General features: G+C 38.4%; 1 protein-coding gene across 4 annotated transcripts in view; it reads left to right on the plus strand.

Annotated features, from left to right (window-relative positions):
- Positions 1-27,671, plus strand: part of SEC22A (SEC22 homolog A, vesicle trafficking protein) — an 88,002-nt gene that overhangs the window by 30,352 nt on the left and 29,979 nt on the right. For all 4 annotated transcript variants that reach the window (XM_029939454.1, XM_029939458.1, XM_029939455.1 and 1 more), the window contains exon 5: positions 16,277-16,392. In XM_029939454.1, the coding sequence (XP_029795314.1) occupies positions 16,277-16,392 (116 nt within the window). The remainder of the gene's footprint in view (positions 1-16,276; positions 16,393-27,671) is intronic.

Here is a 27,671-nt window from a genome sequence, read left to right on the forward strand (position 1 = left end):
TGGGGTACATGTGCTCCTATGCATCAGCACTTCTGTATCCGTTGGGTAAATCCCTAGCAGTGCTATTGCTGGGTCATAAGGGAGTCTATGGATAGTTTTTTGAGGAACCTCCATATTGTTTTCCAGAGCGGCTGCACCAGTTTACGTTGTGTCTTGGCCATTTTTCTATGTTATATGTTGAAAAGAATGTGTATAATTGTAAGGTGGAGTGTTCTATAAGTGTCATAGAGATCAAGTTGTTTGATACTGTTCAGATCTTTTGTATGCTTTCTGATTTTCTCTCTACTTCTCTCAATTACTGAAAATGTTTGTTTTGAAATGTCTGACTAGATTTGTGCATTTATATCTTTCTCCTTTTAAGCCTGTCAGTTTTTATTTTATATATTTTAAGGCTTATTAAATATTTAGGATTGTTCTTTTGGTGCATAGACTCCTTTGTCAGTTTGAAATGACTTTTATACCTAGTAATATTCTTAGTTCTGCAGTCTATTTTTTTAAATTAATATGGCCGTTCTAACGTCTTTATTTAAGTAGTGTTGGAATCATCTTTTTCTATTCTTTTTCTTTTAACCTCTGTGTCTTTCTATTTACACTGATTTCTTGCAGGTATTATTTGGTTGGATGTCTTGGGAAAAAAATCCAATTTGACAATATCTGCTTTTTTTTTTTTTTTAGGTGTTTAGACCACTTACATTTAATGTGATGATGATGATGATGATTTTAGTAATGTGATTATTGATGTGGTTGTGTTTAAACCTACCATCTTGGCTATTTTCTTTTTATCCTGTCTGATTTTGGTCATCTTTATCTTTTTTCTTTCTTCATTTATATTATTTTTTGATACATTTTCTGTTCTGTATTGACTTATACCTCTTTGTTTCATTTGTTTTTACAGTTGCTTTAGGGTTTATAGAATATACCTGATATTTCATGGTAGGGCCACTAAGATTTAAGCTGGGAATTACTTCTCAAAATGAAAAGTTTGTTTTGTTTTGTTTTGTTTTGCTTTGTTTTGCCTAAGGGTCATGCCATTGCTTAAAAACCTAGGAACCTCTTTGATGATCCTTTCCAAATTAGCTACAGAACTAAAACATTGTCTCTATCTTTTGATATTTTGTACACCATTAGATGACATGAGGCCTAAGGACTGAGTGGCACAGTGTCCTGTAATGCAGTCTCAATCTTTCTGTTGCTTTGGCTCTCCTCAGCCATTTTTTAAAAATATAATTTATTGTCTCCATACAACACCCAGTACTCATCCCAACAAGGGCCCTCCTCAGTCCCCATCACCCATTTCTCATCATCCTCGCCAGCATTCCCTCCTCCCTTGCCCCCCATCAACCCTCAGTGTGTTCTCTGTATCTGAGAGTCTCCTATGGTTTGCCTCCCTCCCTCTCTGTAACTTTTATCCCCTCCCCCTTCCTCATGGTCTTCTGTTAAGTTTCTCAAGATCCACATATGAGTGAAAACATATGGTATCTTTCTTTCTCTGCCTGACTTATTTCACTTAACATAGTACTCTCTAGTTCCATCCACATTATGACAAATGGCCAGATTTCATTCCTTCTCATTGCTAAGTTGTATTCCATGGTACATATAAACCACATCTTCTTGATCTATTCATGAGTTGATGGACATTTAGGCTCTTTCCATAATTTGGCTATTACTGAAAGTGCTGCTGTGAACATTGGGGTACATGTGCCCCTATGCATGAGCACTCCTGTATCTCTTGAGTAAATTCCCAGCAGTGCTATTGCTGGGTCATAGGGAAGTTCTATTTTTAATTTTTTGAGGATCCTCCATACTGTTTTCCAGAGTAGCTGTACCAGTTTGCATTCCCACCAACAGTGCAAGAGGGTTCCCATTTCTCATCATCCTCGCCAGCATCTCTAGTCTTGTGATTTGTTCATTTTAGCTACTCTAACCAGTGTGAGGTGATATCTCATTGTGGCTTTGATTTGTATTTCCTTGATAATGAGTGACATTGAGCATCAGTTCATGTGTCTGTTGGCTATCTGGATGTCTTCTTTGGAAAGGTGTCTATTCATGTCTTCTGCCCATTTCTTCACTGGATTATTTGCTTTTCAGGTGTGGAGTTTGGTGAGTTCTTTATAAATTTTGGCTACTAACCCTTTATCCCATATGTCATTTGCAACTATCTTTTCTCATACCATCAGTTGCCTTTTAGTTTTGTTGATTGTTTCCTTTGCCGTGGAGAAGCTTTTGGTTTTGATGAGGTCCCAGTAGTTCATTTTTGCTTTTAATTCCCTTGCCTTTGGAGATGTGTTGAGTAAGAAATTGCTGCAAATGAAGCAACAGAAAGAGAAAGAGGTTGGGTCACAGAGGTTGTTTCTTGCTTTCTCCTTCAGGTTTTGATGGTTTCCTGTCTCACATTCAGGTCCTTCATCCATTTTGAGTTTATTTTTGTGTGTGGGGTAAGAGAGTGGTCTAGTTTCATTCTTCTGCATGTTTCTGTCCAGTTCTCCCAGCACAGTTTGTTAAAGAGGCTGTCTTTTTTCCATTGGATACTCTTCCCTGCTTTGTCAGAGATTAGTTGGGCATACGTATGTGGGCCCAGTTCTGGGTTCTCTTTTCCATTGGTCTTTGTGTCTATTTTTGTGCCAGTACCATATTGTCTTGATGATGACAGCTTTGTATTACAGGCCAAAGCCTGGGATTGTGATGCCTCCTGCTTTGGTTTTCTTCTTCAATGTTACTTTGGCTATTTGGGGTCTGTTGTGGTTCCATACAAATTTTAGGATTGTTTGTTCTAGCTTTGAGAAGAATGCTGGTGCAACTTTGATTGGGATTGCATTGAATGTGTTGATTACTTTAAGTAGTAATGACCTTTTTACAATATTTATTCTTCCAATCCATGAGCATGGAATGTTTTTCCATTTCTTTGTGTCATCTTCAGTTTCCTTCATAAGCTTTCTATAGTTTTCAGGATACAGATCTTTTACCTCTTTGGTTAGGTTTATTCCTAGGTATTTTATGTTTCTTGGTGCAATTGTTAGTGGGATCAGTTTCCGGATTTCTCTTTCTGTTGCTTCATTATTGGTGTATAAAAATGCAGCTGATTTCTGTACATTGATTTTGTACCCTGCAACTTTGCTGAATTCATGGATTAGTTCTAGCAGACTTTTAGTGGAGGCTGGGGGGTTTTCCACGTAGTGTGTCATGTCATCTGCAAAACGTGAAAGTTTGACTTCTTCTTTGCCAATTTTGATGCCTTTTATTTCCGTGTTGTCTGATTGCTGAAGCTAGGACTTCTAACACTACATTAAACAACAGTGGTGAGAGTGACGTCCCTGCCGTGTTCCTGATCTCAGGGGGAAAGCTCTCAGTTTTTGCCCATTGAGGATGATATTGCCCATTGGGCTTTTCATAAATGACTTTTGTGATGTTTAAGTATGTTCCTTCTATCTCAACTTTCTTGAGGGTTTTTATTAAGAAAGGATGCTATGTTTTGTCAGATGCTTTTTCTGCATCTATTGACAGGACCATATGGTTCTTATCCTTTTGTTAATGTGATGGATCACATTGATGGATTTGCAAATATTGAACCAGCCCTGCAACCCAGGAATGAATCCCACTTGATCATGGTGAAAAGTTCTTTTTATATGCTGTTGAATTTGATTTGCTAATATCTTGTTGAGAATTTTTGCATCCATATTCATTAGGGATATTTGCCTGTAGCTCTCACTTTTTTGCTGGGTCTCTGTCTGGTTTGGGAATCAAAGTAATGCTGACTTCATAGAATGAGTCCAGAAGTTTTCCTTGCATTTCTATTTTTTGGAAAAGCTTGAGAAGGATAGGTATTAACTCTGCTTTAAATGTCTGGTAGAATTCCCCAGAAAAGCCTTCTGGTCCAGGACTCTTATTTGTTGAGAGATTTTTATAACTGATTCAATTTCTTCATGAGTTATGGGTCTGTTCAAATTTTCCATTTCTTCTTGTTTCTGTTTTGGTAGTGTATGGGTGTTTAGGAATTTGTCCATGTCTTCCAGGTTGTCCAGTATGTTGGCATACAATTTTTCATAGTATACCCAGATAATTGCTTGTATTTCTGAGGGACTGGTTGTAATAAATCCATTTTCATTTGTGATTTTATCTATTTGGGTCCTCTCTCTTTTCTTTTTGAGAAGCCTGGCTAGAGGTTTATCAATTTTGTTTATTTTTTCAAAAAACCAACTTTTGGTTTCATTGATGTGTTCTACTGGTTTTTTTTTCCTTGGATTCTATATTTATTTCTGCTTTGATCTTTATTATTTCTTTTCTGCTGGGTCTAGGTTATCTTTGCTGTTCTGCTTTTAGTTACTTTAGGTGTGCTATTAGATTTTGTATTTGGGATTTTTCTTGTTTCTTGAGACAGACCTGGATTGTAATGTATTTTCCTGTTAGGACTGCTTTTGCTGCCTCCCAAAGGGTTTGGATTGTTGTACTTTTCATTTTCACTTGTTTCCATATATTTTTAAATTTTTTCTCTAATTGTTTGCTGGATCCATTCATTCTTTAATAGGATGTTCTTTAACCCCCATGCTTCTGGATGTTTTCCAGACTTTTTCCTGTGGTTGATTTTAAGTTCCATAACATTGTGATATGAAAGTGTGCATGGTACGAACTCAATTCTTTTATATTTATTGAGGGCTGTTTTGTCACCCTGTATGTGATCTGTCTTGAAGAATGTTCCACGTGCACTTGAGAAGAAAGTATATTCTGCTATTGTGGGATGTAGAGTTCTAAATATCTCTGTCAGGTCCATCTAGTCCAGTGTATTGTTCAGGGCCATTGTTTCTTTACTGATTTTCTATTAGATGATCTGTCCATTGCTGTAAGTGGAGTATTAAAGTCCCCTGCAATTCCCACATTCTCATCAATAAGATTGCTTATGTTTGTGATGGTTTTATATATTTGGGTGCTTCTGAATTCAGTGCATAGGCATTTATAATTGTTCTTCCTGATGGACAGACCCTGTAATGATTATATAATGCCCTTCTTCATCTCTTGTTACAGCCTTCATTTTAAAATCTAGTTTGTCTGATATAAGTATGGTTACTCCAGCTTTCTTTTGACTTCCAGAAGCATGATAGATAGTTCTCCATCCCCTCACTCTCAATCTGAAGGTGTCCTCAGGTCTAACTTGAGGTCTCTTAAAGACAGCAAATAGATGGGTCTTGGTTTTCTTTTTTTTTTTTTAATTCATTTTGATAACTGTATGTCTTTTGATTGGAACATTTAGTCCATTTACATTAGTGTTATTGAAAGATAGGCATTTAGAGTCGTTGTGCTATATGTAGGTTTCATGCTTGTAGTGATGGCTCTGGTACTTGGTGGTCCTTGCAATATTTCACTCACAGAATCTCCCTTAGGATCTCTTGTAAGGCTGGTTTAGTGTTGTTGAAGTCCTTCAGTTTTTGTTTGTTTGGGAAAACCTTTATCTCTCCTTCTATTTTGAATGACGGGTTTGCTGGATAAAAGGATTCTTGGCTGCATATTTTTCCTGTCCATCACATTGAACATTTCCTGCCATTCCTTTCTGGCTTGCCAAGTTTCTGTAGATAGGTCTGCTGCTACCCTACGTGTCTGCCTTTGTTAAGGCCCATTTATCCCTAGCTGCTTTCAGAATTCTCTCTTTACCCTTGTAGTTTGCCAGTTTCCCTATGATATGTCAGGCAGAAGATCAATTACGGTTATGTTTGAAGGGAGTTCTCTGTGCCTCTTGGATTTCAATATGTTTCCTTCCCTAGGTTGGGGAAGTTCTTAGCTGTGATTTTTTTGAGTACACCTTCAGCCCCTTTCTTTCTCTTCTTCTGGAATTTCTATGATGCAGATATTGTTCTGTTTGATTTAATCACCCAGTTCTCTAATTCTCCCCTCGTGATCCTGGATTTTTTTCATGTCTCATTTTCTCAGCTTCCTCTTTTTCCATAATTTTTTCTTCTAATTTACCTATTCTCCCCTATGCCTCTTCAATCCTTGCTGTGGCCACCTCCGTTTTACTTTGCACCTCATTTATAGCATTTGTTAATTCATCATGACTATCTTTTAGTTCCTCGATCTCTGCAACAGTAGATTCTCTACTGTCTTTTATGCTTTTTTCAAGCCCAGCGATTAATTTTGTGACTTTTATTCTAAATTCTTTTTTAGTTATGTTGCTTATATCTGTTTTGATCAATTCTTCAGCTGTCACTGCCTCCTGGAATTTCTTTTGAGAATTCTTCCATTTCATCATTATGGGTAGTTTTCTGTTCCTCATAAGTTTTAAAAACTTGTTATGTGCTTTGCACCTGCGAGCATTACTATATTAAAGGGGTGTAATACATCGTCCAGGGCCTTGCCTTTCAGTAGCTGTTTTTTTTGGAGAGTGTTACTTGCTCTCTGTTGTTGTGACTTTGGTTATTTTATTTCCCTACCAGTAGTGATGTTTTGGACCCTCCACCAGGTGTGCTTTGATTTGTTCCTTGAAGTAGCCCTAGAAAGGAAAAACAGACAAACAGGAAACAACACACAAATAAGCAAACAAAAACAAATACTCCAAAAGCAAAACACCAGAAACACAAAACGTTACAAGTAAAGAACAGGGTAGAGGAGGTGCTGATGGAAGAACACATAAAAAGAGAAATAACAGGGGCGGGGGAAAAAGAAAAAAATATTGAGTAAGCAGAGAGACTAAATGGCTTAATCCAGAGAGAGAGAAATGAAAATAACGAAGGAGTTGGGGAAAAAGAAATGAAGATAAAGTTACCCAGACAGAGAAACTCTATGGCTTGAGTATTCCAGAGAGAGAGAAAGGGGAGAAGGAGGTGTAGAACATATATCACAAGAATGGATTAAATATGTCTGCTTCAACCAACCAACAGCCAGTGTGACCAGGTTACAGGAGGGAAGATATAAGAAGGAGAAAATGAAGGAAGAGGATATCTAAATGAGAGTTGTCCTAGAATTATTCCAGGCTATGCAGCAGCGCTGGTCTGGAGGACCGGGCTGTCTGGTTCCTTAGTGTCTTTGCCTCTAATAAAGATGCAGTTACCCGCCTTTGAGGGGAGTGGTTTGCTGCAGGCAGGCCCCACCTCCACTGTGGGCCCTGCAGACTGATCCCTGAGGCCCCGTCTTTGTGGTGGTAGGGAGAAGAATGGTGACCCTCCAGTCTTCTCTGTGGACTGGTGGACTCTGTTTGAGCAGTGTTCACAGTACCGAGGGTACAAACGGGGCAATCTTTGTCTGCCAACTCCCGTGCCCCAGCGCTTGGCTGGGATTTAAACTCTTGCACCAGGCACCCCATCACTGGGGAAGCGCTTCTCTATGCCGCCTAGTATGTGGTCCTGGCTGGTTTTATACTGTGCCGCAGCACTTCAGGGAGAGGACCAGTTTCTCCTACTGTAGACTGCACCCCCTGACCTACCACTGAACCCCAGAGTGGCTTCCCTCCTCCCCAGGAGCAGAAACAGGGCAGCCAGCCCCACTCTGAAGAGAGCCCTGCAGTTAGAGATGGGATCCCTCTCGTCCCAGTCCGAGGTTTTTCTCTTGCCCAGATAGTCCTATGTTTTCCCAGACACTCTTTCTCTTCCCTTTGTGTCTCCGCAGAAAGGGATCTCTCCTCTGCCTGTGCTGCCCGTTTTATCTCCTTTGGTTCACAGTCACCCACCTATGGCCCGTCAGGTTTTCTTGGTATCTCCCTGGTAGATTCAGTCACTTTTCCTCCCAGACTCTTGGGGTTCAAATTCCTTTGGCTTCAGTCCTGCTTTGTTTGAGAGACATGGGAAGTACGGATCCCCCTACTCCTCCACCTTGTTGGCCCATTGAGTGAACATGTTGGAGCAGTGCCCCCAAGTCTAGTAATGTTGCTTTTGAAAAGTAGGATGGATGGATGGATAGATAGATAGATAAATAATAAAAGGATTATTCTGGAAAAAAAAAGCAGGAAGGCATACTCAGCAGTGTATACTTTCTTAATGGTATGGGTTGCAAGGTGCAACTTGATGTTTACTTTCAGTATACTCCAGACCTGTAACCACTAGGAATTTGACAGAGGTGGTCACAGGCTCCTATAATTTTGTTATTATTTTCCACACTCTGGAATATGTGTATCATTCCAAGGTATCTAAGGACCAATATAATGTTCTATGAGGTGTTAAGATGTTGGGTTATTGTCTAAGAGTCAACAGATTTTTTTCTGTAAGTGACCAGGTAGCAGATATTTTAGGTTTTACAGGCTAAATGGTCTCTGTTGCAACTACTCCACTCTACTAGTATAGTACAAAAACAACCATAGTCATTGTGTAAAAGAATAGGTGAGGCTGTGTTGAAGTAAAGCTTAATTTCCACAAATAGGTGGTGGGTTAAGTTTGGCCTGTGGGTCGTAGTCTGCCAACTCCTGCTATAGACTAATCTCTGGCTCAGAATTGATATAACCTAGTGACAATATAGTAAATATACTGCCGTCTCTATCAGGTAAAAGCAAAATTGATTCTGATTTTCTGTTAATTATGATAGAGAAAAAAGTGTTAGCAAATTAGTGCCAAATGTTATGAAATTAATTGTTCCATATGGAGACTATGTCTGAAAAAGCATGTGCATTTGGAACCTACAGTAATATGTTGTCATCCTCTAAGACACTCCCATTTTGGATCCTTTAGCTGGAGTTAAATGGGTGTGTAGTAGGAATCACCATCTATGCATATTTTAAGCAGCCTTTGAGGATGACATGAATTTCTGCAGTTAACTTAGGGAATAATATTTTGATGATATTTGGATAAGGGAAGCTCCAAGACTTCTATTGGCCTTTCTTTTTCTGTAGTTTTAATTCCATAGATCTGGCAGTTAGCATTACTGCCAGAATATCTGTCCATTAATGTACACACTCAGGATCTAGAAGATCAATTTTTAATTTGGGGTAGGGGTCCATCCAAGTTGACCTACCAAGAGACGATTGTCAAAATGTCCATGTATTGCTTCACTTCTGTAAGTTCCCACTCGAACTTGAAGACTGTCATGGTATCCTGGATCACCAGACAGCAGACACTTGAAAAATGGGGGGAATCTGGGATTTGGTATTGTTTTAAGAAAGAGAAGTTTTTCTATTAAAGTAATTCACAGAACTTATTTTAATATTAAGATAAAGTTTTCTCTTAATCCAGACCAAGCCTGCATAATATTTTCTGTAGTCCCTGAGTTTTAAGTATGTTTTCCTATTTTGTTTGTTGTTGTTGTTGTCGTTTTCCTAAATAAAATTATTTACTTTATTTTGAAATCTGGTTAATAGTATTTGACAGACGTTACTTTTCAGGTCTTTTTCTCTGTTGCATTTTGATTTCTTGACTTTTTGTTTCTCTTTCTGACCTTTTGACTGCCCTTCCCACAGTCTAGTGTGAATTTTTTTCTATATTATTATTTTCTGAAGTCTACATGTATTCTGTCACAGGTCAATATGTTAAATACCATGTCCTACTTTTACCTTTTTTGTTTTCTTTTAAACCACTTTATTATGGAAAAATTTTAATCATATACAAAGTAAACATTGGTATAATTAACTCCTTTGTACTCATCACCCAGCTGTAACAACTGTATCAACATTTTGCTATTCTTGTGTCATCTGTGTCTCTATCCACTCGGCACTCATCTACTTGAGAATATATTTCTGCAGTTCTTTTTTTAAGGGAAATTAGCACATATTAAAATGTAGAAATCTTTGCCATGTGCTCTAGATGCAGAGATATATTTGTATAAACCACACCCTGTTTTAAAGTATAGTCTTTATTATTATTCAGATATGAAAGGCCAACAGATCAGAAGACATTTGCCACCAAAAAGGTAGTTTGTTATATACCAATCCCAAGAGAAGGGTGTGTTGTCCACCACTAGGGACCACATGGGGAAGTGTTAGGAAGTGTTAGGAGGAAAATGTGAGCAAGAGCCTCTTTTGTGTTTTCCCCAGGAAGGAACTGGAGAGGCAGGTTTAGGATTGACTAGCTTCAATACTTACAACAAGCTCTTGGACATAGGGCTGTCCTTAGTTGTCTGATACTAAGGGGATGATTTGACAGGGAGATAGTGGCCCTGAGTGTGAGAGCCCCATAGAGGAGATAAAATATGGGCTTTGCATTAAGGGGTTTGCTTTTTTTTTATTATTGATTTTTATTTATTTTTGAGAGACAGAGATAGTGCAAGCAGGGGAGGGTCAGAGAGAGAGGGAGACACAGAATCTGAAGCAGCCTCCAGGCTCTGAGCTAGCTGTCAGCACGGAGCCCGACGCGGGCCTTGAACCCACGAACCGTGAGATCATGACCTGAGCCGAAGCCAGCCGCTTAACTGACTAAGCCACCCAGGCGCCCTAAGGGGTTTGCTTTTGAAAAGCACTCTTGTAGGTAAGTTGTTTGCTATCTCTAGGAATGTAGGTAAGTTGTTTGCTATCTCTAGGAATTAGATAGCCCTGGAAGCCCTTCTTTAGGGTCAGCAAGGCCCCAAGATATCAAAGCATCAGAAATACAGAATATAAGAAAAAATCTATACATACCCCATCACAATATAGAACATTTCCATCTCTCCATGAAGGTCCTTCCTGTCTCTTCCAAATCTCCTGCCCTCTCTAGACAACCCATTGTTCTGATTTTTTACACTCCAGTTATTTTTAGTTTTGTTTGTTCTAGAACCTTATATAAACAAAATTATATAGTATGACTCCTGTGTTCAGCTTCTTTTAGTACAATGTCATACTGTATGTCTCTGTAGTTTGATCCTTTTTATTGCTGAGTGGTAGTCATTGTATGCACCTGCCACAATCTGTTTATTCATTCTCCTGCTGATGGACATTAGCTTGTTTCCAGTTTGGGGTTCTAAAGCTACTATAGACATTCATCTTTTGTTGACTTGTTTTCATTTGGTTTGAGTAAATATTAGCAGTGGAATTTGAACACATACACCAATAAGTAAAGTAGGAGATAAAATGTGATACATGCTCCAGAGGAGATCAACAGAGGGAAGTAGGAAGCACCACTTTTAGGCCCTGGGGTCTTGTAGGACATGCAGGCTTTTGACAGATGATGATGATAAAAAATGGTCTCATTGATGAAAAGAATAGTGTGTTTTTAATACCATAAAATTAGTCTCATTCAGTCATAATTTAGCAAGAAATTATGCTCATTTAGGTGAAACTGACCTGAAACTTCTCTCATATGTTTCCAAACCTGTTTCTTTGGATATTTGGGGCTTCACTGAATAACTGTACGCCCTGAACTTTGTCCTTGGTTCAAAGCATAGGCACTGTGGTATGATGATGAGGTTTGAAGGTTAGCATGGTACTATCTTCTTGAATCTTCATGACTGTTCTGGTATTCACTTTTATCATTTTTCCTTTCTTGACATAGGTCTTCTTCACTGAATTTTTTCATTCCGCTTATAAATGTATTAAAATATCCCTCTTCCACCCCATTACAGAGGAAAAATAGTTATTTCTCAGTCCTAGTATATCTGTCAAGCTGTCATCCTGTTTTTCTCTAGCTGCAGTAGCGTTCACTTACTGCTTCCTTCTCTTACCATCAACAGTTATTTAACTTCTTGCAGTCTGAATTTTGCTTTCATCTCCTATGAATCTGATTTATAAATCAGATTCTAATAATATTATCTTTTTGAGTTCAGACTGTCTTTGGTCTGTCCACAGATATTGTTATTCGTATCTTTCTTCCAGGTGACCTCCTCTTCCTGGGCTTCATTAAGCCGTTTCCTCCTCCTGTTCTTCTACATCTGTCTTGCCTGACTCCCCTTCCTCTTGGTAAAGGTAGTGTTTACCAAGGATTTTCCCTTGGCCTACTTTATTTAGTAATCTCATCCCAACCCTTCCTTTCAGATGCAGACCTCATCTCTTTCTCCAGCTTTACTAGTGTTGCGTTCTTCCCTTGCTTGTGAAACATGCCTCTTATCACTACAAGTTTGAGATCTTTAAAATGTCTCCATTTTTTAAAGCTTTTTCTTCTTTAAAAAATTTTAAAAAATTTAGTGTATGTTTATTTTTGACACAGAGCATGAGCAGGGGAGGGGCAGAGAGAGAGGAAGACACTGAATCCAAAGCAGGCTCTAGGCTCTGAGCTGTCAGCACAGAGCCTGACGCAGGGCTCAAACTCAAGGACCACGAGTTCATGACCTGAGCTGAGGTTGAGCACATACTGACTGAGACACCCAGGCACCCCGCAATGTCTTCTTTATAAAACCTAAGTTTCTTCCAGTGGGTTTGTTGGTAGCACCCTTATTTTTCTAGTCATCCACACATAAAACCTTGACATTTTCTTTAACTTTTTCCCTTTTGTTTCCCATATTTAATTAATTGCTACATCTCTAGTTTTAACCCTTATAATATCACTCCCCTCTGTCTTCTTCATTCCTGCTGTCACTATCCTAATTTAGGCCCTCATTTCAATCAGTCTTTTACAATGCGCCCGCAAAGAACTTCCTAAGGTAAATTGTAGGAAGAGCATGGGCTTTGCAGTCTTACAGATAGACCCAGGTGCTAATTGGGAAGATGACACTTACTGTCTGACTTATAGCAAATTATTTAACCTCCATTTACAGATGAGAAAATTCAGACACCAAGAAGTTAGTCATTCCTGTCTTATGAAGTACTGCATTTTGAGAGATAAGCAGGACAATATGTACTTAGTGAGAAAGCATTGGAAAAAATATTGTCTTCCTCCTTTTAATCTCTACAATCTATTAATAGATTAATATTCTTTAAGCATAGCTTTAATCATATCAGTATTTTGTTCTTCAGTGTTTTCCCATTGTCTACCTTGTTCATAACTTTTAGCCTAGTATTTCCGTCTTTTAATTTGCTTCAACCTCCCTTTCTGTCCTTATTTGTTCCTTTTCTTCTTAAACATCGTTTTAAGCCAAACAAAACCACTAGCAATGGCCAGTGGTTAAGAGAATGAGTTGTATAGTCAGGCTACCTGGATCTAAATCCCAGTTCATTTACTTACTTTGGGCAAATTACTTAATCTCCCTAAAGCTTAGTTTCCTGTCTGAGAAGAACAGGGGTAAGTGTAATGCCTACTTCAGTGGGTTCTTAGAAGAATGAAATGAGATATGCACATAAGCCCTTGGGCCTGGCACATTGAGAGCAGCCACTGTTGGCAGGATTGGCAGAGGCAGTAGTTCTTCATGCTCATATTGTTTGTGTCTTAGTTCCACTTCTGTGCTCACATTCTTTTCTCTGCATGGAATGCAGTTCTTCCCATTTGTGCCTGCCTAAGTTTTAACCGTCTTTAAAGACCTTCCCTGGTTTTCTTACCACTCCTGTATCATCACCTTCCCTCCTGGTTATCTTTCCTCTTCAGAATTCCTTAACTCTTTTATTTTAGAATGCTTATAACTTTCATAGGCTTATGTGTTTCCCTTCAGAAGACTTGAGGTATCTTGAGGGCAAATTGTGTAAATCATTTTTTGTATATCCTTTTGTAAGTTTATTTATTTTGAGAGTGAGGGAGAGAGAGAAAATGTGTGCAGGGAAGGGGAAGAGAGAATCCCAAGCAGCTCCACACTGTCAGTGCAGAGCCTGACACAGGACTCGATCTCACAAACCTTGAGATCATGACCTGAGGCAAATCAAGAGTTGGATGCTTAACCAACTGAGCCACCCAGGTGCCCCCATTTCTTGTATTTTCTGAAGCACAGCATCTTATATAGACTCGTGCCAAAGAGTATTTGCTGAATAAATATATCAGTTCTCTATAAGCAGTAGCATTTCGTTCCAAGAGATTTACTCTTCCTTAGGAACTTTTGTAAACTCTTCATTAATCATTGCTTCATAAAAAATTTAATTTTGTCATGAAAATGCCATATTGGGCTGAAGGAGACTAATTAAAGAAAAGACATTGTAGCAGAAGATGATAATAGCAAAAACAAAACAAAAACTTGACCAGGTGACATTTCTTTGGATTCATATTTTTTTTTCTACACTGCCTGTCATTTGTTAATGTTCCAAATTCACTCTGTACCTAGTAGTGCCTATCATAGGGCCAAGTTTAAGTGTGCAATAAGCATTTGTGCATAGTAATCTAAAATTTAGTTTACTGAAATAGAAAATAGCACTTATTACATAATAAATACATTAAAATGTGATTAAATATCTTGTTCAGCTTGTTAACATGAGAAATTGTCCTTAAGGATTATCTCCCTCATGTTGTATGTTGTTGGAATTTTTTTCTTGGTAACCATTCCCACAGGTCCTGGGGGGGGCGGGGTGGGAGTGGGTGAATCTCTACTTGAGACTTTCTTTCCCACAGTGATTTGGCATAGCTCCAGCCTGTCCTTCAGCATAATATATGCCTTGTCCTTGTTAAGAGGCTTGCCATTTGTTTTCATGGTTTTAAAAATATTTCTGGTCATTTTGAAATAATTTTAATAGTAAATAATAAATTGTGTACTAATTTAATTGTATAATATAAAGAGAGGTTCCAAGGCCAAGAGACAAATATTAGAAAGTTAATATTTATCTAGGCATATTATTTCTTAACTAGATATATTGATCAACATATTAAAATGGTAATATTTTCCACTCAAGAATGGCCATACTGTACCTAATCAGAAACAGCTGAGATTTTTAAGTTATAATACAGCATATTACTTGGGTTTTTTTGGTAAGATAATCTTGTGTATTTTAGAAGTGTGATTTATGTAATCTGTTCAGTTGTCAGGTAGTTTTATGCTTAAGGCCCATATTAAGGATTTCTTTTTTTATTAAGGGCCAGTTTTCTCTTACTACTGAGAAGGTGGGGAGAGAGATGGACAGGGACTACAAAACATGACTAATTGGTAGACCGGTTGCAAGATTTTTAAAAAATGTTTTTTTAATGTGTATTTTTGAGAGAGAGAGATACACACACAGAGTGAGAGTGGGGGAGGGACAGAGAGAGCGGCAAAGAGAGATGAAGACAGCATCCAAAGCAGGCTCCAGGCTCTGAACTGTCAGCACAAAGCCCAATGTGGGGCTCGAACTTATGGAATGCGAGATCATGACATGAGCTGAAATAGGATGTTTGACTGACTGAGTCACCCAGGCGCCCCAGGTTGCATGGATTTTTAAATTGTGACTTTTTTTCTCTACCGAGATAAAAGTTGGTCTTAATACTTTACAAAGACATTGAATTTTTTGTTTTCATATTAAAATCTCAAGGAAACTGATGGAGAGACCAAACAATCATATTGGGCACAGAAGAAACTTAAGAAAATGTTATCCCATATTTGCATTTTCTGCTGAACTTGAGAAACAAATACTTTTTGTGATATTTGGAGTTTTGTGTTTCAGTGAAATGTTTAGGGAAGCTTTTCTGCTATAATGGCCAAATGTGAGTTGCAAAGATTTAAGCCTTTCCTTATATTAATGTTCTACTCATTAACTTCATTGTTAGGGCTTTTATACTTCAGTAACTTAAATAAAATGATCTAACTGTAGTTCTGCTGTCCTTTCTCCTTTTTGAGGCCTAGATGATTGTGCATTTAGTTTTGTATTTTCATTTAGGCTCTGTTGTTAATTTTGTTAAGCCTATGATGAGGATAAAGGGAAACTGTGGTATAACTAAATGTCTTACCCTGCTGAAGCCCTGACAGATAAGGGAAAGCATTTGTAAAGATAAACTGGTCACTTTCCTTTTTAGCTAGTGCTTTAACATATGTCAGGTCTTCAGTTGCTCTTCAGAGATCATGAACTTCATAGCCGTAAGACTCTATTCTATTGTGAAGTTCAGATTGGTGATTATATAGGAGCTTTCACATACATCCCATGGTATTTTTAGACCTGGAGCCCAAATAAGGGAGAGCTTGGCTTTAAAAAAAGCAAGCTATGTTCATCCTTAAAAATGTTATCTAAGCATTTTCAGTAAAATAGGAAGTATGCAATGATTTTTCAAGCAAAGTCACCTTTGCAAATATTTGCAGCTACTTCCAGGTGTAGGCCTATTTAGGCAGTAAGGTTTTTTTTTTTTTTTTTTGCATGATTTACTTCCAGCTATGAGCCCTCCTTAGCATGGTATACCCCAAGTGCAAGTTAGATGTCTTTGTTAAAAATTTAGAGAAAAAGAACTTAATTGAACTTGAGTTCAGGGCAATGAAGCTGTCATGTTGCCAGGTATTTTGCATTAAAAATAATTAATATATTAACAAATAACTTTATGAAGATTAATCCATATTTGATGCATTTAAATTTAGCAAGTAAGTTCATTTTACGTAAGTTTAGGTGCTGCATAGTTAGTGGTGATCATTTCTGACCGTTTCTTTTATTTTCCAGCTCACCAGCGACTGGAACCAGCAACTTTGTCAGTGATTGTGGCATTTATCCTCAGTCTTTTATGTGGAGCTCTGAATTTAATTCGAGGTTTTCATGCCATAGAAAGTCTTTTGCAGGTACTGTGCTAACTTTGCAATTTGGGGTGACTGTGCCTGTTGATTCTACTTGTTATTTAATTGATTTGAATTGATTTGGGTGTTAGTACAGTTTACATTGCATGCTCAAATTCTGTATTTTTTTATGCCAGCCCTAGTCTCCCCTTTTTCTAAGAACAGTGATTTCTAGTTGGCTTCTTTGACTCAATCAGCATGTATTTATTTATTTTTTACTCTGTAGGAGGCACTGTTTGTAGGTACTCTGGGGACACCAAGGTATGTGTGACATGAGCACTGCAGTGTCAGAGTCTAGAGTTGAATCAGGAGGAGGCAAAGCGGTCCACCAATAATTACCAAGGGCATAGAGTTTGGAAGAGGAGTAGTCAGTATGAGTGAGGATAGGAGAAGACGACTTTGTGGAGGAGGAGTGAGCGGGACCTAGAAGGATCTGAGTGGACAGAGAGGAATGGAAAAAAAAGAGGGCATTTATGGGCAGGTTTTTGTCTTACTTCTATGTATTTCTACCTTGTTATCTCCTTTTTTCCATTTTTAATTGGTGGCTGCCAGAAACCACTTTTTTTTTTCCCCCAGATATTGCCAACTCTTCTGTTTTCCAGTGGAGTTTCTTCAGAGACTGTGGCTATCAATATACTTTTTCTCTTTTTATAAAGTTTTTGAAACTTCCTTTTTTAAAGTTTAGCACATTTCAGACTGGACAATTTTTCTTACCTTTGTTTCTACTCACTTTCTCTGAAGATTTTTTCTTGACACTTGCAATGTAAATAAGTTCTTTGTTTTTGGTCAGCATTAAGCTCTAAAAAACCCACTAAAATTGCTTTTTTTGGGGGGGAAAACTCAGTACCATTCTGACTACTCTCCAAATGTCATCAGCTCTTTGAAGCCAGTAGCAGAGCACATCACAGGTTCTAGGCAGCCAAGCTGTCCCTCAAGTGGGGAGGGGGAGTGTCTAGTGACTTTTTAATTCTTCTTTCAAATATCCTGAGCCCTCAGGTAAAGCCCCTCTTCCCTTCCAGGCATAGGACAGCTGGCTACTGTCCCTTGGTGTTCCTGCCCCTGTTCCCTAGCTAGGTCAGCTTTATTCCAGCAGGAGTTCAATTTTGAGCCAATTAGAAAGCCTGCCAAAAGGAAACAAAGGCAATTTGGAGCCCACTGATTGTAAAAGTTAAAAATAAGATATTCTCTCCCCCCCCCACCGTTTTTTTTTTAAACTTGTTATAATGGAGAGAACAGTAGTGTAGGTGTGTGAAGAATTCGTTTTTATTTGTGGAGGAAAGCGAGAGAGGGTTGGCTCCTGCTCAGCTTCTGATTAGCTCTGTGACCTTGAATAGTTCACTTTAGTTTCTGCCTCAGTTTCATTACTGATAAAATGAGGGAGAAGGTTGGATTTGATGACTATTTCTCAAAGTATTGGGCATGTTTATCACTGGTTGCACAGTAGATGACTTTAGGTGGTAGAGGGATAGATGTTTTTAATTTTAAGAGTTGTATGTTTAATATATATTAATGTATAATAACTCTGCTTGGTAAGAGATACTAGTATCTGTTAATGATATATAAAATTTTTTATGTTTGTTTATTTTTCAGAGAGAGACGTAGGGGGAGGGAAAGAGGGACAGAGATAGGGAGGCAGAGAATCTGAAGCAGTCTGCCCCCTGTCAGTGCAAAGCCCAGCACAGGGCTCAAACCCTTGAATTGTGAGATCGTGACCCAAGCGGAAGTCAGATGCTCAACTGCCTGAGTCACCTAGGCACCCCTAAAATTTTCTTTTTAAAAAAATTAATTTTAATAAAATGTCAACGTTATGAAATTTATTAAGTAAATAATGGTATAATTAGTATTTAGAGTTGGGAAAAATTGTGCAGATGGTTTTCTGTGGTTACAAATATTCTCAGGTTGTTTGAAAGTAGCAAATACTAAGTAAGGCGAGAGAATAGATCTGGGTAGAGAAAAGTGTTTGTGCGATAGAGCCTTACCATCCCTGATTCAGAAGACAGTGTATAAGTGTGAAACATGGACCTTAGACCCTCGTTACTTTTAAGTTAAAAGCCAAACAAGGCTGTTGTATCTCACAAAATCGATTTAAAAAAGTAATTTTTGGGGCGCCTGGGTGGCTCAGTCCGTTAAGCATTCTACTCTTGATTTAGGCCCAGGTCATGGTGTTGCAGTCGTGGATTGAGCCCTGTGTCAGACTTGGTGCTGAGCAATGGAGCCTGCTTGAGATTCTCTCTCTCTCCTTTTCTCTGCCTCTTTCTCTTGCTCTCTCAAAATAAATAAATAAGCATTTAAAAAAATAGTTTCTTTCAGACACTCAGACATTTTTATCCCTCATTTTCCCCGACTGATTCTTTCCTTTTCTCTCTTCTGATTCATAACCTCAGAGCTAAGGAAAGTAATATAAACTACAGCTTTTCATGCTTTTGAGCTGCTAAAACTGGCTCATGCCTGCCTAAGTGTTTTTTTTTCCCTCAGACCAATAATGTCTTTGCCTCATTGCAGTTGTTTAGGGTTCAGAAGAACAATAATCTGATTAAGTGGATTACCATTTACATGTAACTGGCGGATAGCTCTGAGATTACTCAGCCTGTTTACACTTAAAAAAGACATTACAGGGGCGCCTGGGTGGCTCAGTTGGTTAAGCCTCCGACTTCGGCTCAGGTCACATCTCATGTTCGTGGTTGGTTCAAGCCCCGTGTCAGGCTCTGTGCTGACGGCTAGCTCAGAGCCTGGGGCCTGCTTCAGATTCTGTGTCTCCTTCTCTCTCTGACCCTCCTCCTCTCATGCTCTGTCTGTCTCTGTATCAAAATAAATAAAACATTAAAAAAAAAAAGACATTACAGACCAAAATGTAATTATGAATATAGAAAACACCTCAACAAGATACTAGCAAATTGAATCCAATGATATAAAAAAGAATTATATACCACAGCCAAGTGGATTTATTCCAGGTATGCAAGGCTGGTGCAGCATTCAACAGTTAGTTAATGTAATCCATCACATCAACAGGCTAAAGACAAAAAATCATATGATTCTGTTTTGGATACAGAAAAAGCATTTGATAAAATCCAATACTTATTCCTTATCTCATCTCAAAGTTGGTATAAAGGGGAGCTTCCTCAGCTTGATAAAAAACATCTACAGAAACTCTACCACTAGCGGCATACTTGATGAGAAGCTAGATGCTTCCTCCCTAAGATCAGAAACAAGACAAGAATGTTCTCTCTAACCATTCCTATTCAGCATTGTTTTGGGGAACCTAGTTAATGCAATAAGACAAGAAAATAGAAGGCACACAGATCGGGAAAGAAGGAGTACAACTGTCTCTATTCACAGATGTTCTGATTATCTATGTAGACAATCCCAAAGAATTGACGAATTCCTAGAATTCATAAATGATTATGGAAGTTATAGGATCCAAAGTTAATATATAGAAGTCAATTACTTTCCTGTATACCAGCAAGGAACAGTTTAAATTTGAAATAAAAAAAATATCATTTATATTGGCACCCTCCCCCCCAAATGAGGCACTTAAGAATAAATCTGCGAAAACATATATAAGATCTGTATGAGAAAAATTATATAAAACTCTGATAAAAGAAACCAAAGAAGAGATAAGTAAATGGAGGTACATTTCATGTTCATGAGTGGGAAGACTCTTTGTCAAGATGTCAGTTCTTCCCAACTTGATCTATAGATTCATCACAATCTCAATCAAAATCCCAGCAAATTAATTTGTAGATACTGACATAGTGATCCAAATATGGACAGGCAAAAGATGGAATAGGCAACACAGTACTGAGGAGAAGGAAATCAAAGGACTGATACTACCCAACTTCAAGACGTAAAGTTAACCTATAAAAATTAAGACAGTGCAGTATTGGCAAAACAATAGACAAATGGATCAGTAGAACAAAATAGCTCAGAAACATACCCATATAAGTACAGTCAACTGATCTTTGACAAAGGAGCAAAAACAACTCAGTATAGAAAATAATTTTTCAACAGATGGTATTAGAACAGCTAGACATTCACATGTAAAAAAAAAAGTCTGGACACAGATTTTTATACCTTGAATTTAGAAAGTTAACTCAAAATGGATTACAGACCTAAATATAAGGTACAAAACTTTTAAGAGATAACAGAAGAAAACCTGGATGACCTTGGGTTTGGTAATACAAACACCAAAAGATACAACACCCAAAGCATGACCCATGAAAGTTAAAAAGTTTTGTCCTATGCAGGACATTAAGAGAATGAGAAGATAAGCCACAAACAGGACACATCTGACAAATGGCTTGTATCCAAAACATACAAAGAACTCTTTTTTTTCGATGTCTTATTTTATCTTATTTTATAGTTTATTGTCAAATTGCTTTCCATATAACATTCTGTGCTCCTCCCCACAAGTGCCCTCCTCCATGTCCATCACTTCCCTTCCCTTTTCACCCCCACTTCAGCCCTCAATTTGTTTTCAGTATTCAAGAGTCTCATGATTTGCTCCCTCCCTCTCCCTCTTTTTCCCTTTGCCCTCCCCATGGTCCTCTGTTAAGTTTCTCCTATTAGACCTATGAGTGAAAACATATGGTATCTGTCCTTCTCTGCCTGACTTATCTCATTTAGCATGAGTGAGGTACATCCACATTGCCACAAATGACCAAATTTCATTCTTTCTCATTGCCATGTAGTATTCCATTGTATATATAAACCACATCTTGCTCCACTCACCAGTTTGATGGACATTTAGGCTCTTTCCAGGACTTGGCTATTGTTGAAAGTGCTGCTATGAACCAAAAACTCTTAAAACTCAAGAAAGTCAATGCAATTAAAAATTGGGCAAACGAACTGAACAGACACCCCACCAAAGTAGATATCTAGGTGACAAAAAGCATATGAAAAGATATTCAACATCATATGTCACTAAAGAATTGCAAATTAAAACAATAAGACACTCCTAAACTCTCAGAATGGCAAAATCCAACACACTGACAATACCGAATGTTAGTGAGCATATGTAACAATATGAAGTCTTCATTCATTGCTGGTGGGAGTGCAAAATGGCAGTCACTTTGAAAGACAGTTGGGCTGTTTCTCACAAAATGAAGCCTAGTCTTACTGCATGATCCAGCAGTCATACTCCTGTGTATATTTACCCAAATGAATAGAAAACCTCTTGTCACAAAAAACCTGCACATGAATGTTTATATCCTCTTTATTCATAATTTCAAAAAATCAGAAGCAACTAAGATGTTCTTCAAAAGGTGAAAGAATAAACAATCTGTACAATTGAGTGTTCTTCAGTAAGAAAAAGAAAAAAGTTCTCAAACTACAAAAAGACATGGCTAAACCTGGGGTGCCTGGGTGGCTCAGCCGGTTAAGTGTCTGACTTTGGCACAGGTCATGATCTCATGGCTCGTGAGTCCAAGTCCCATGTCAGGCTCTTTGTTGACAGCTCAGAGCCTGGAGCTTGCTTTGGATTCTGTGTCTTCCTTTCTATCTTCCTCTCCCATTCACTCTCTGTCTCTCTTTAAAAAATAAAATAAAAACATTTTTAAAAATTTTAAGAAGACATAGCTAAACCTTAAATGCATAATGCTTAATGAAAGAGGCCACTCTTAAGAAAACTGCATACATGATTCCAGCTGTATGACATTCTGGGAAAGGCATAACAGTGAGTGGTTGCCAGGGATTTGGAGGGAGGTAGGAAGGGAGGAATAGTTGGACATGGGATTTTTAGGGCAGTGAAACTATTCTGTATGTTACTGTAAAGGTGATTGTGTCATTATACATTTGTCAAAACCCAAAGAATGTGGAACACAGTGTGAACTCTAATGTAAACTGTGGACTTTAGTTAATGATAATGTGTCACTGTTGGCCCATCAGTTATAACAAATGTACCACATTAAAGTAAGATGTTAATGAGGAAACGGTGAGCAGGGGAAAGAGCCAGCTATATGGGAACTCTTTGTAGTACCCTCTCTGCTTAATTTTCTGTAAACCTGTTCTAGAAACAAAAATCTATTAATTAAACAAACACATACACACCAACATTAAAGACCAGAAAGGGAGGCGCATTGTCTGGGCTTTAATTTTCATTAGGTGCGCCTCTACTTAGCAGTTAAAGTACAGCTTGTTGCATCCTGCCAGCTCTTAGGAGATGGTAGATCGGCTTTCTCTTCTTGTGAAGGAGCTGAGCCTTCTCCTTCACACAGGCCAGGAGGGGATGTCAGGGGCCCAGCCAGAGTGGAATGTGTTCAGGAATGTGATTCATGTTTTAAGGTCAAATATACAACTTTGTGCCCTCTGAGAATAGTGGCCATTTTGAGAGAGCTAGGGTCCTCTGGCCCTGGACCCACCAGTCCCTCTCAGCTCAGCCCCAAGGACTCCCCACCAAAGATGGCCTGGGAAAATAACAGTATCTTTAAATATGCATCACTTTGCATATGGAAACTCTGGAATGATAAACTTATAAATGCAGTAGGAAATGGATAGATGAGAAGCAGTGTAGGAATGACTCTTCACAATATATACCTTTCATTATTTTTTGTACCATTCTTGTTCAGATTTTAAGTAATAAAAATGAATATTAGCACCTGTTATTTAAACTTGAACAAAAGGCAAAAACTTTTTTAGTATTATTTTGAGAGAGAGAGAGAGAGAGAGAGAGAGAGAGAGAGAGAGATGGTGCACACGTGTATGGGGGAGGGCAGAGTGAGAGAGAGTGAATGATAGAGAGTGGGAGAGGGAGAGAGAATACCAAGCAGGCTCCACGCTGTCGGTACAGAGACCAATATGAGGCTTGATCTCAAACTGTGAAATCGTGACTTGAACCAAAAGCTAGAGTTAGACACTTAACTGACTAAGCTACCCAGGTGCGCCCCCCAAAAGACAACTTCTGTTAACCCAACTTAAGAGGTAGATTTTCAAGTAACATTTCAGTAGAGAAAAGGCAACTATTTTTGTGGGGGTTAGAAGGAGTCTGAGCATTTTCCCTGGGCTTTATAGTTTCTTACTGCCTCTATGAATGCAGTTTCACTAGAAGCTTCAAGTTGTTTGTTTTAAATAGTTCCTTAAGGGTCACCTGGTTGGCTCAGTTGGCTAGGTGTCCAACTTTAGCTCAGGTCATGATCTCACAATCTATGGGTTCCAGCCCCATGTCAGGCTCTGTGCTGACAGCTCAGAGCCTAGAGCCTGTTTCAGATTCTGTGTCTCCTCTCTCTATGCCCCTCGTCCACTCTCACTCTGTCTCTCTCTCTCTCTCTCTCTCAAAAGTAAATAAACAAAAAATTAAAAAAAAATAATAGTTCCTTAAGACTGTGATGCTGGAGTGTGAGGAAGCATGGAGTAAATTACAAGTAGGGTAAAAGAGAGTTTTTTTTTTTTTTAATTAAATCAGTAGAGGATTTTATAATTTGGGGACTCAGTGGATGCTTGTATCTTTAATATGTGTCTTTCTTTCTAATAGTTGATACAGAATGCTTTGTTTTTCACTGTTGTCCTAGACTAACTTTATTCCAAACAATGTTTCCTTCTTACCTAATATAAGGAACTCTAAATTGGTCCATATGGGATTTTTGGTAGCCTGGAAAGTGTGGACACCTGGTTACTTAGTCCTTTTAGGACTGTTTTAAATCTTTGTTCTGCCCTGGCTGCCTGACGTATTCCACACACATTCATCAATAACTGAGGTTTCTAAAACAGGGATGCTCAGAAAGGAACAAGGGAACAGGATGCAGTCCACGGTAGTTTGTCACTCATAAGTAATTTAAAAAGATTTTCTAGCAAATTCTGATCTCACATAAATCTGAATCACTGCTTTTGGAAATTAATTGGACCAAAAGTAGAGATTCCTAGTGTTGCAATTATTGGGGATCTTATATCAGTATGGAGGAAAGTGACTGGTGCTTGGAATTATTTTTCCATATCTTGTAGAAGAATAATGAAGGAGCACAGTGTAGTGTTGGATGTATCTGTGTCCTGAAAGGTGGAATGGACAACAGGCAAACAAGGAGAGAATGGGATGTCAGAGTGCAGAGGGCACTGATACATTGAGTTTTAAGCAGGGTAGGATTAGGGATATGAACTAGATTAATTTTAACAAGTACATCCTTTATAGCCCAGATTAACCAGAAATAAAATATATACAAAGCTGGGAACCTGAGGTCTTTTGCTTTTAATTTTCCCTTCTTGGAGTCTATTTTTGTAACTTGGATACAGGGGTCCTTTTTAGTCTCACTAGAGCTGTTGAACTTAAGACCTACTCTCAGCCTTCTCTGTGATTCATCATTGTATTTTGTGTTAGAAATAGTCTCTGGAGTCAATCTGGATAATTTTTGGTCAGTAAAAATAGATCTTTTTGAGATGGGGTACTCTGTAGACTCCAGTGTAAATTCTAGGACATGGGACTTAAAAATCCCTGTTTTGTTTAAAAAATTTTTAACATTTATTTATTATTGAGAAACAGAGACGGAGCATGAGCATGGCAGGGGCAGAGAAAGAGGGAGACACAGAATCCGAAGCAGGCTCCAGGCTCTGAGCTGTCAGCACAGAGCCCGATGTGGGGCTTGAACCCATGAGCGGTGAGATCATGACCTGAGCCAAAGTCGATGCTCAACCAACTGAGCCACCCAGGCACCCCAAAACTTCCCTGTTTTGAAGTTAGCTGTAGTAGAGTTACTCAGATCATGGTGGTCATAGAGTAGGCAGAAAGGCAGTGCACAGATTAAGTAGTCTCAACATTTCTTTAATACTTAATCTAACAGCCAAAGATTTATTTAGGGATATTTATAGATTTGGCTGAAAATATGTAGTGTATTTCCTGAGTGTGAGCAGTACATTGATATTAAAGTTTACCTTTTTAAGACCATGAATTTTAACTAGTCTTTCTGAATGCTAAAAATAATGGCCACATTTATCTTCTAGTATGTAAGTTGGTACCTGAGGCACATTTAAATTTGAGAACTTACATGAATCAACATTTCTATATATTTTTAACATTGTTTGAAGATTTGGCATAAGTTTGTTTCTTCTTAACGAATAACTACTTCTTAGGTAACAAAAAAGAATTTATTAAAATATAGCACTGGAGCATTTCTTTAGCGTGTAAGTTCAAACGAGGGAGGCGGAGGATGAGCAAAGTTTTACATTAAGTTGGAAAATTTGATTTGGTCTTCATAGTAATGTGTAAATTAGATTATTTTCACTCATTTCCTAACTTTGTTCTGAGTTTAGAGATCTTAATAGGTTTATTGTGAATTGGCACCTTGGGAATGTATAAGCTTTTATCACATTAGTTTTATATTGCCTGTGTTCCTTTAAGGAGCATCCCTGAGACAGTGATATTAATTAGGCTGATGTCAGTGTAGAAGTAATTTTCATGTGGTGCATTAGAGAAAAATGGAGTATTCTGATACAGCAGTAAAAATGCTGGCCTGGAATTCAGGATACTGGGGTCCCTTCTGCCAGTAACTAACTTAGTGACCTTGGATGGGTTGGTTATTTACCTTCTTGGATCTCATTTTCCTATTTTGCAAGATGCAGATTTTAAATTACACAGACTTCAAGGACCACTTCAGTACTAACATTCTATGAGACTCTCTGATTCTGAAATTGTTAGTAACGGCTACTATGAAGCAAAAGTAATCAACTTGCTTTTATTCCTTAAGTTCTTTATTTCTCTTAGATTTGTTAATACCTATTAAATTCAGAAGTTTTTGATTTATTTAGTGGCATGCTATCTATGCTAAGATGCAGTGCTTGCTTTCAAAAGAAATAAAAGTATATTTCCTGATTCTATGCTCATTATTAAAGAATTGAGGGAAAAATGTATAAAGAAAATAAAAATCATCTCTGAATTTTCTCTGTATTTTTATATATATATGCATACAAACATATACATAATGTGTGTCATATCCATTATATAAGTTTGCACCCCTTTATACACTTAAGATTAAAAAGTGAATATTTCCCAATTATTACAAACATTTTATTTTTCTTTTTAATTTTTTTTATGTTTTTTATTTATTTTTGAGAGACGGAGACAACGCGAGCAGGGGAGGGTCAGAGAGAGAGGGAGACACAGAACTGGAAGCAGGCTCCAGGCTCTGAGCTAGCTGTCAGCACAGAGACCGACGCGGGGCTCAAACCCACAAACTGTGAGATCATGACCTGAGCTGAAGCCGGACGCTTAACCTACTGAGCCACCCAGGCGCCCCTTACAAAAATTTTAATGGTATCATCTGAAAATATTGTGTGGTTATAATATAAAGCTTCTGCTCCTCTCTTCATTCTCACTTTTTTAAATTGTTATTTAAATTTTGGTTAACATACAGTGCAATATTGGTTTCAGGAGTAGAATTCAGAAATTCATCACTTATATACAACACCCAGTGCTCATCACAACAGGTGCCCTCCTTATACCCATCACCCATCTAGCCCATCCCCATCCACCTCCCTCCAGCAACTGTCAGTTCTTTATAGTTAAGAGTCTCCGGGCACCTGGGTGGCTCAGTCAGTTAAGCGTCTGACCTCTGCTAAGGTCATGATCTCAGTTTGTGGATTCGAGCCCTGCATGGGGCTCTGTGCTGACAGCTTGGAGCCTGGATTCTGCTTTGAATTCTGTATTTCCCTCCCTCTCTGCCTCTCCCCCTCTTGCATGCACGTGCACTCTCCCTCTGAAAAATAAACATTAAAAAAATTTTTTTTAATTCTCTTATGGTTTGTTTCCCTGTCATCTTCTCTCCCATCTTCCCATATGTTCATCTGGTGTTTTTCATCCTCACCTTTAAAAAAATATTCTTTCCATTTGATTTTAGATTTTTTAATGTTTATTTTTGAGAGAGAGCGAGACACAGAATCTGAAGCAGGCTCCAGGCTCTGAGCTGTCAGCACAGAGCCCCTGTGGGGCTCGAACCCACAAGCTGCCATATCATGACCTGAGCCGAAGCTGGACGCTTAACCAACTGAGTCACCCAGGTGTCCCTCTATTTGTTAGTTTTCAAAGCAATATATTTCCTAGTATTCCCCTTAAGGTGAAAGTGATGTTTTTAAAATTTTTATTCGACCTTTTGGCTGGAACCACCATCTTCCAGTAATTTGCCAAAATGACCAACACAAAGGGAAAGAGGAGAGGTGCTCGCCATCTGTTCTCTGGGCCTTCTAGAAAACAGGGACTTGTTCCTTTGGCCACACACTTGCGCACCTCCCAGAAAGGTGACAGGATGTACATCAGGGGACCAGCCCACAAACGTTGCCGCGGCAAAGCTGGAAGAGTCTACAGTGCACCC

The sequence above is a fragment of the Suricata suricatta genome, chromosome 5, assembly GCF_006229205.1.
Source record: "Suricata suricatta isolate VVHF042 chromosome 5, meerkat_22Aug2017_6uvM2_HiC, whole genome shotgun sequence".
Taxonomy (NCBI): domain Eukaryota; kingdom Metazoa; phylum Chordata; class Mammalia; order Carnivora; family Herpestidae; genus Suricata; species Suricata suricatta.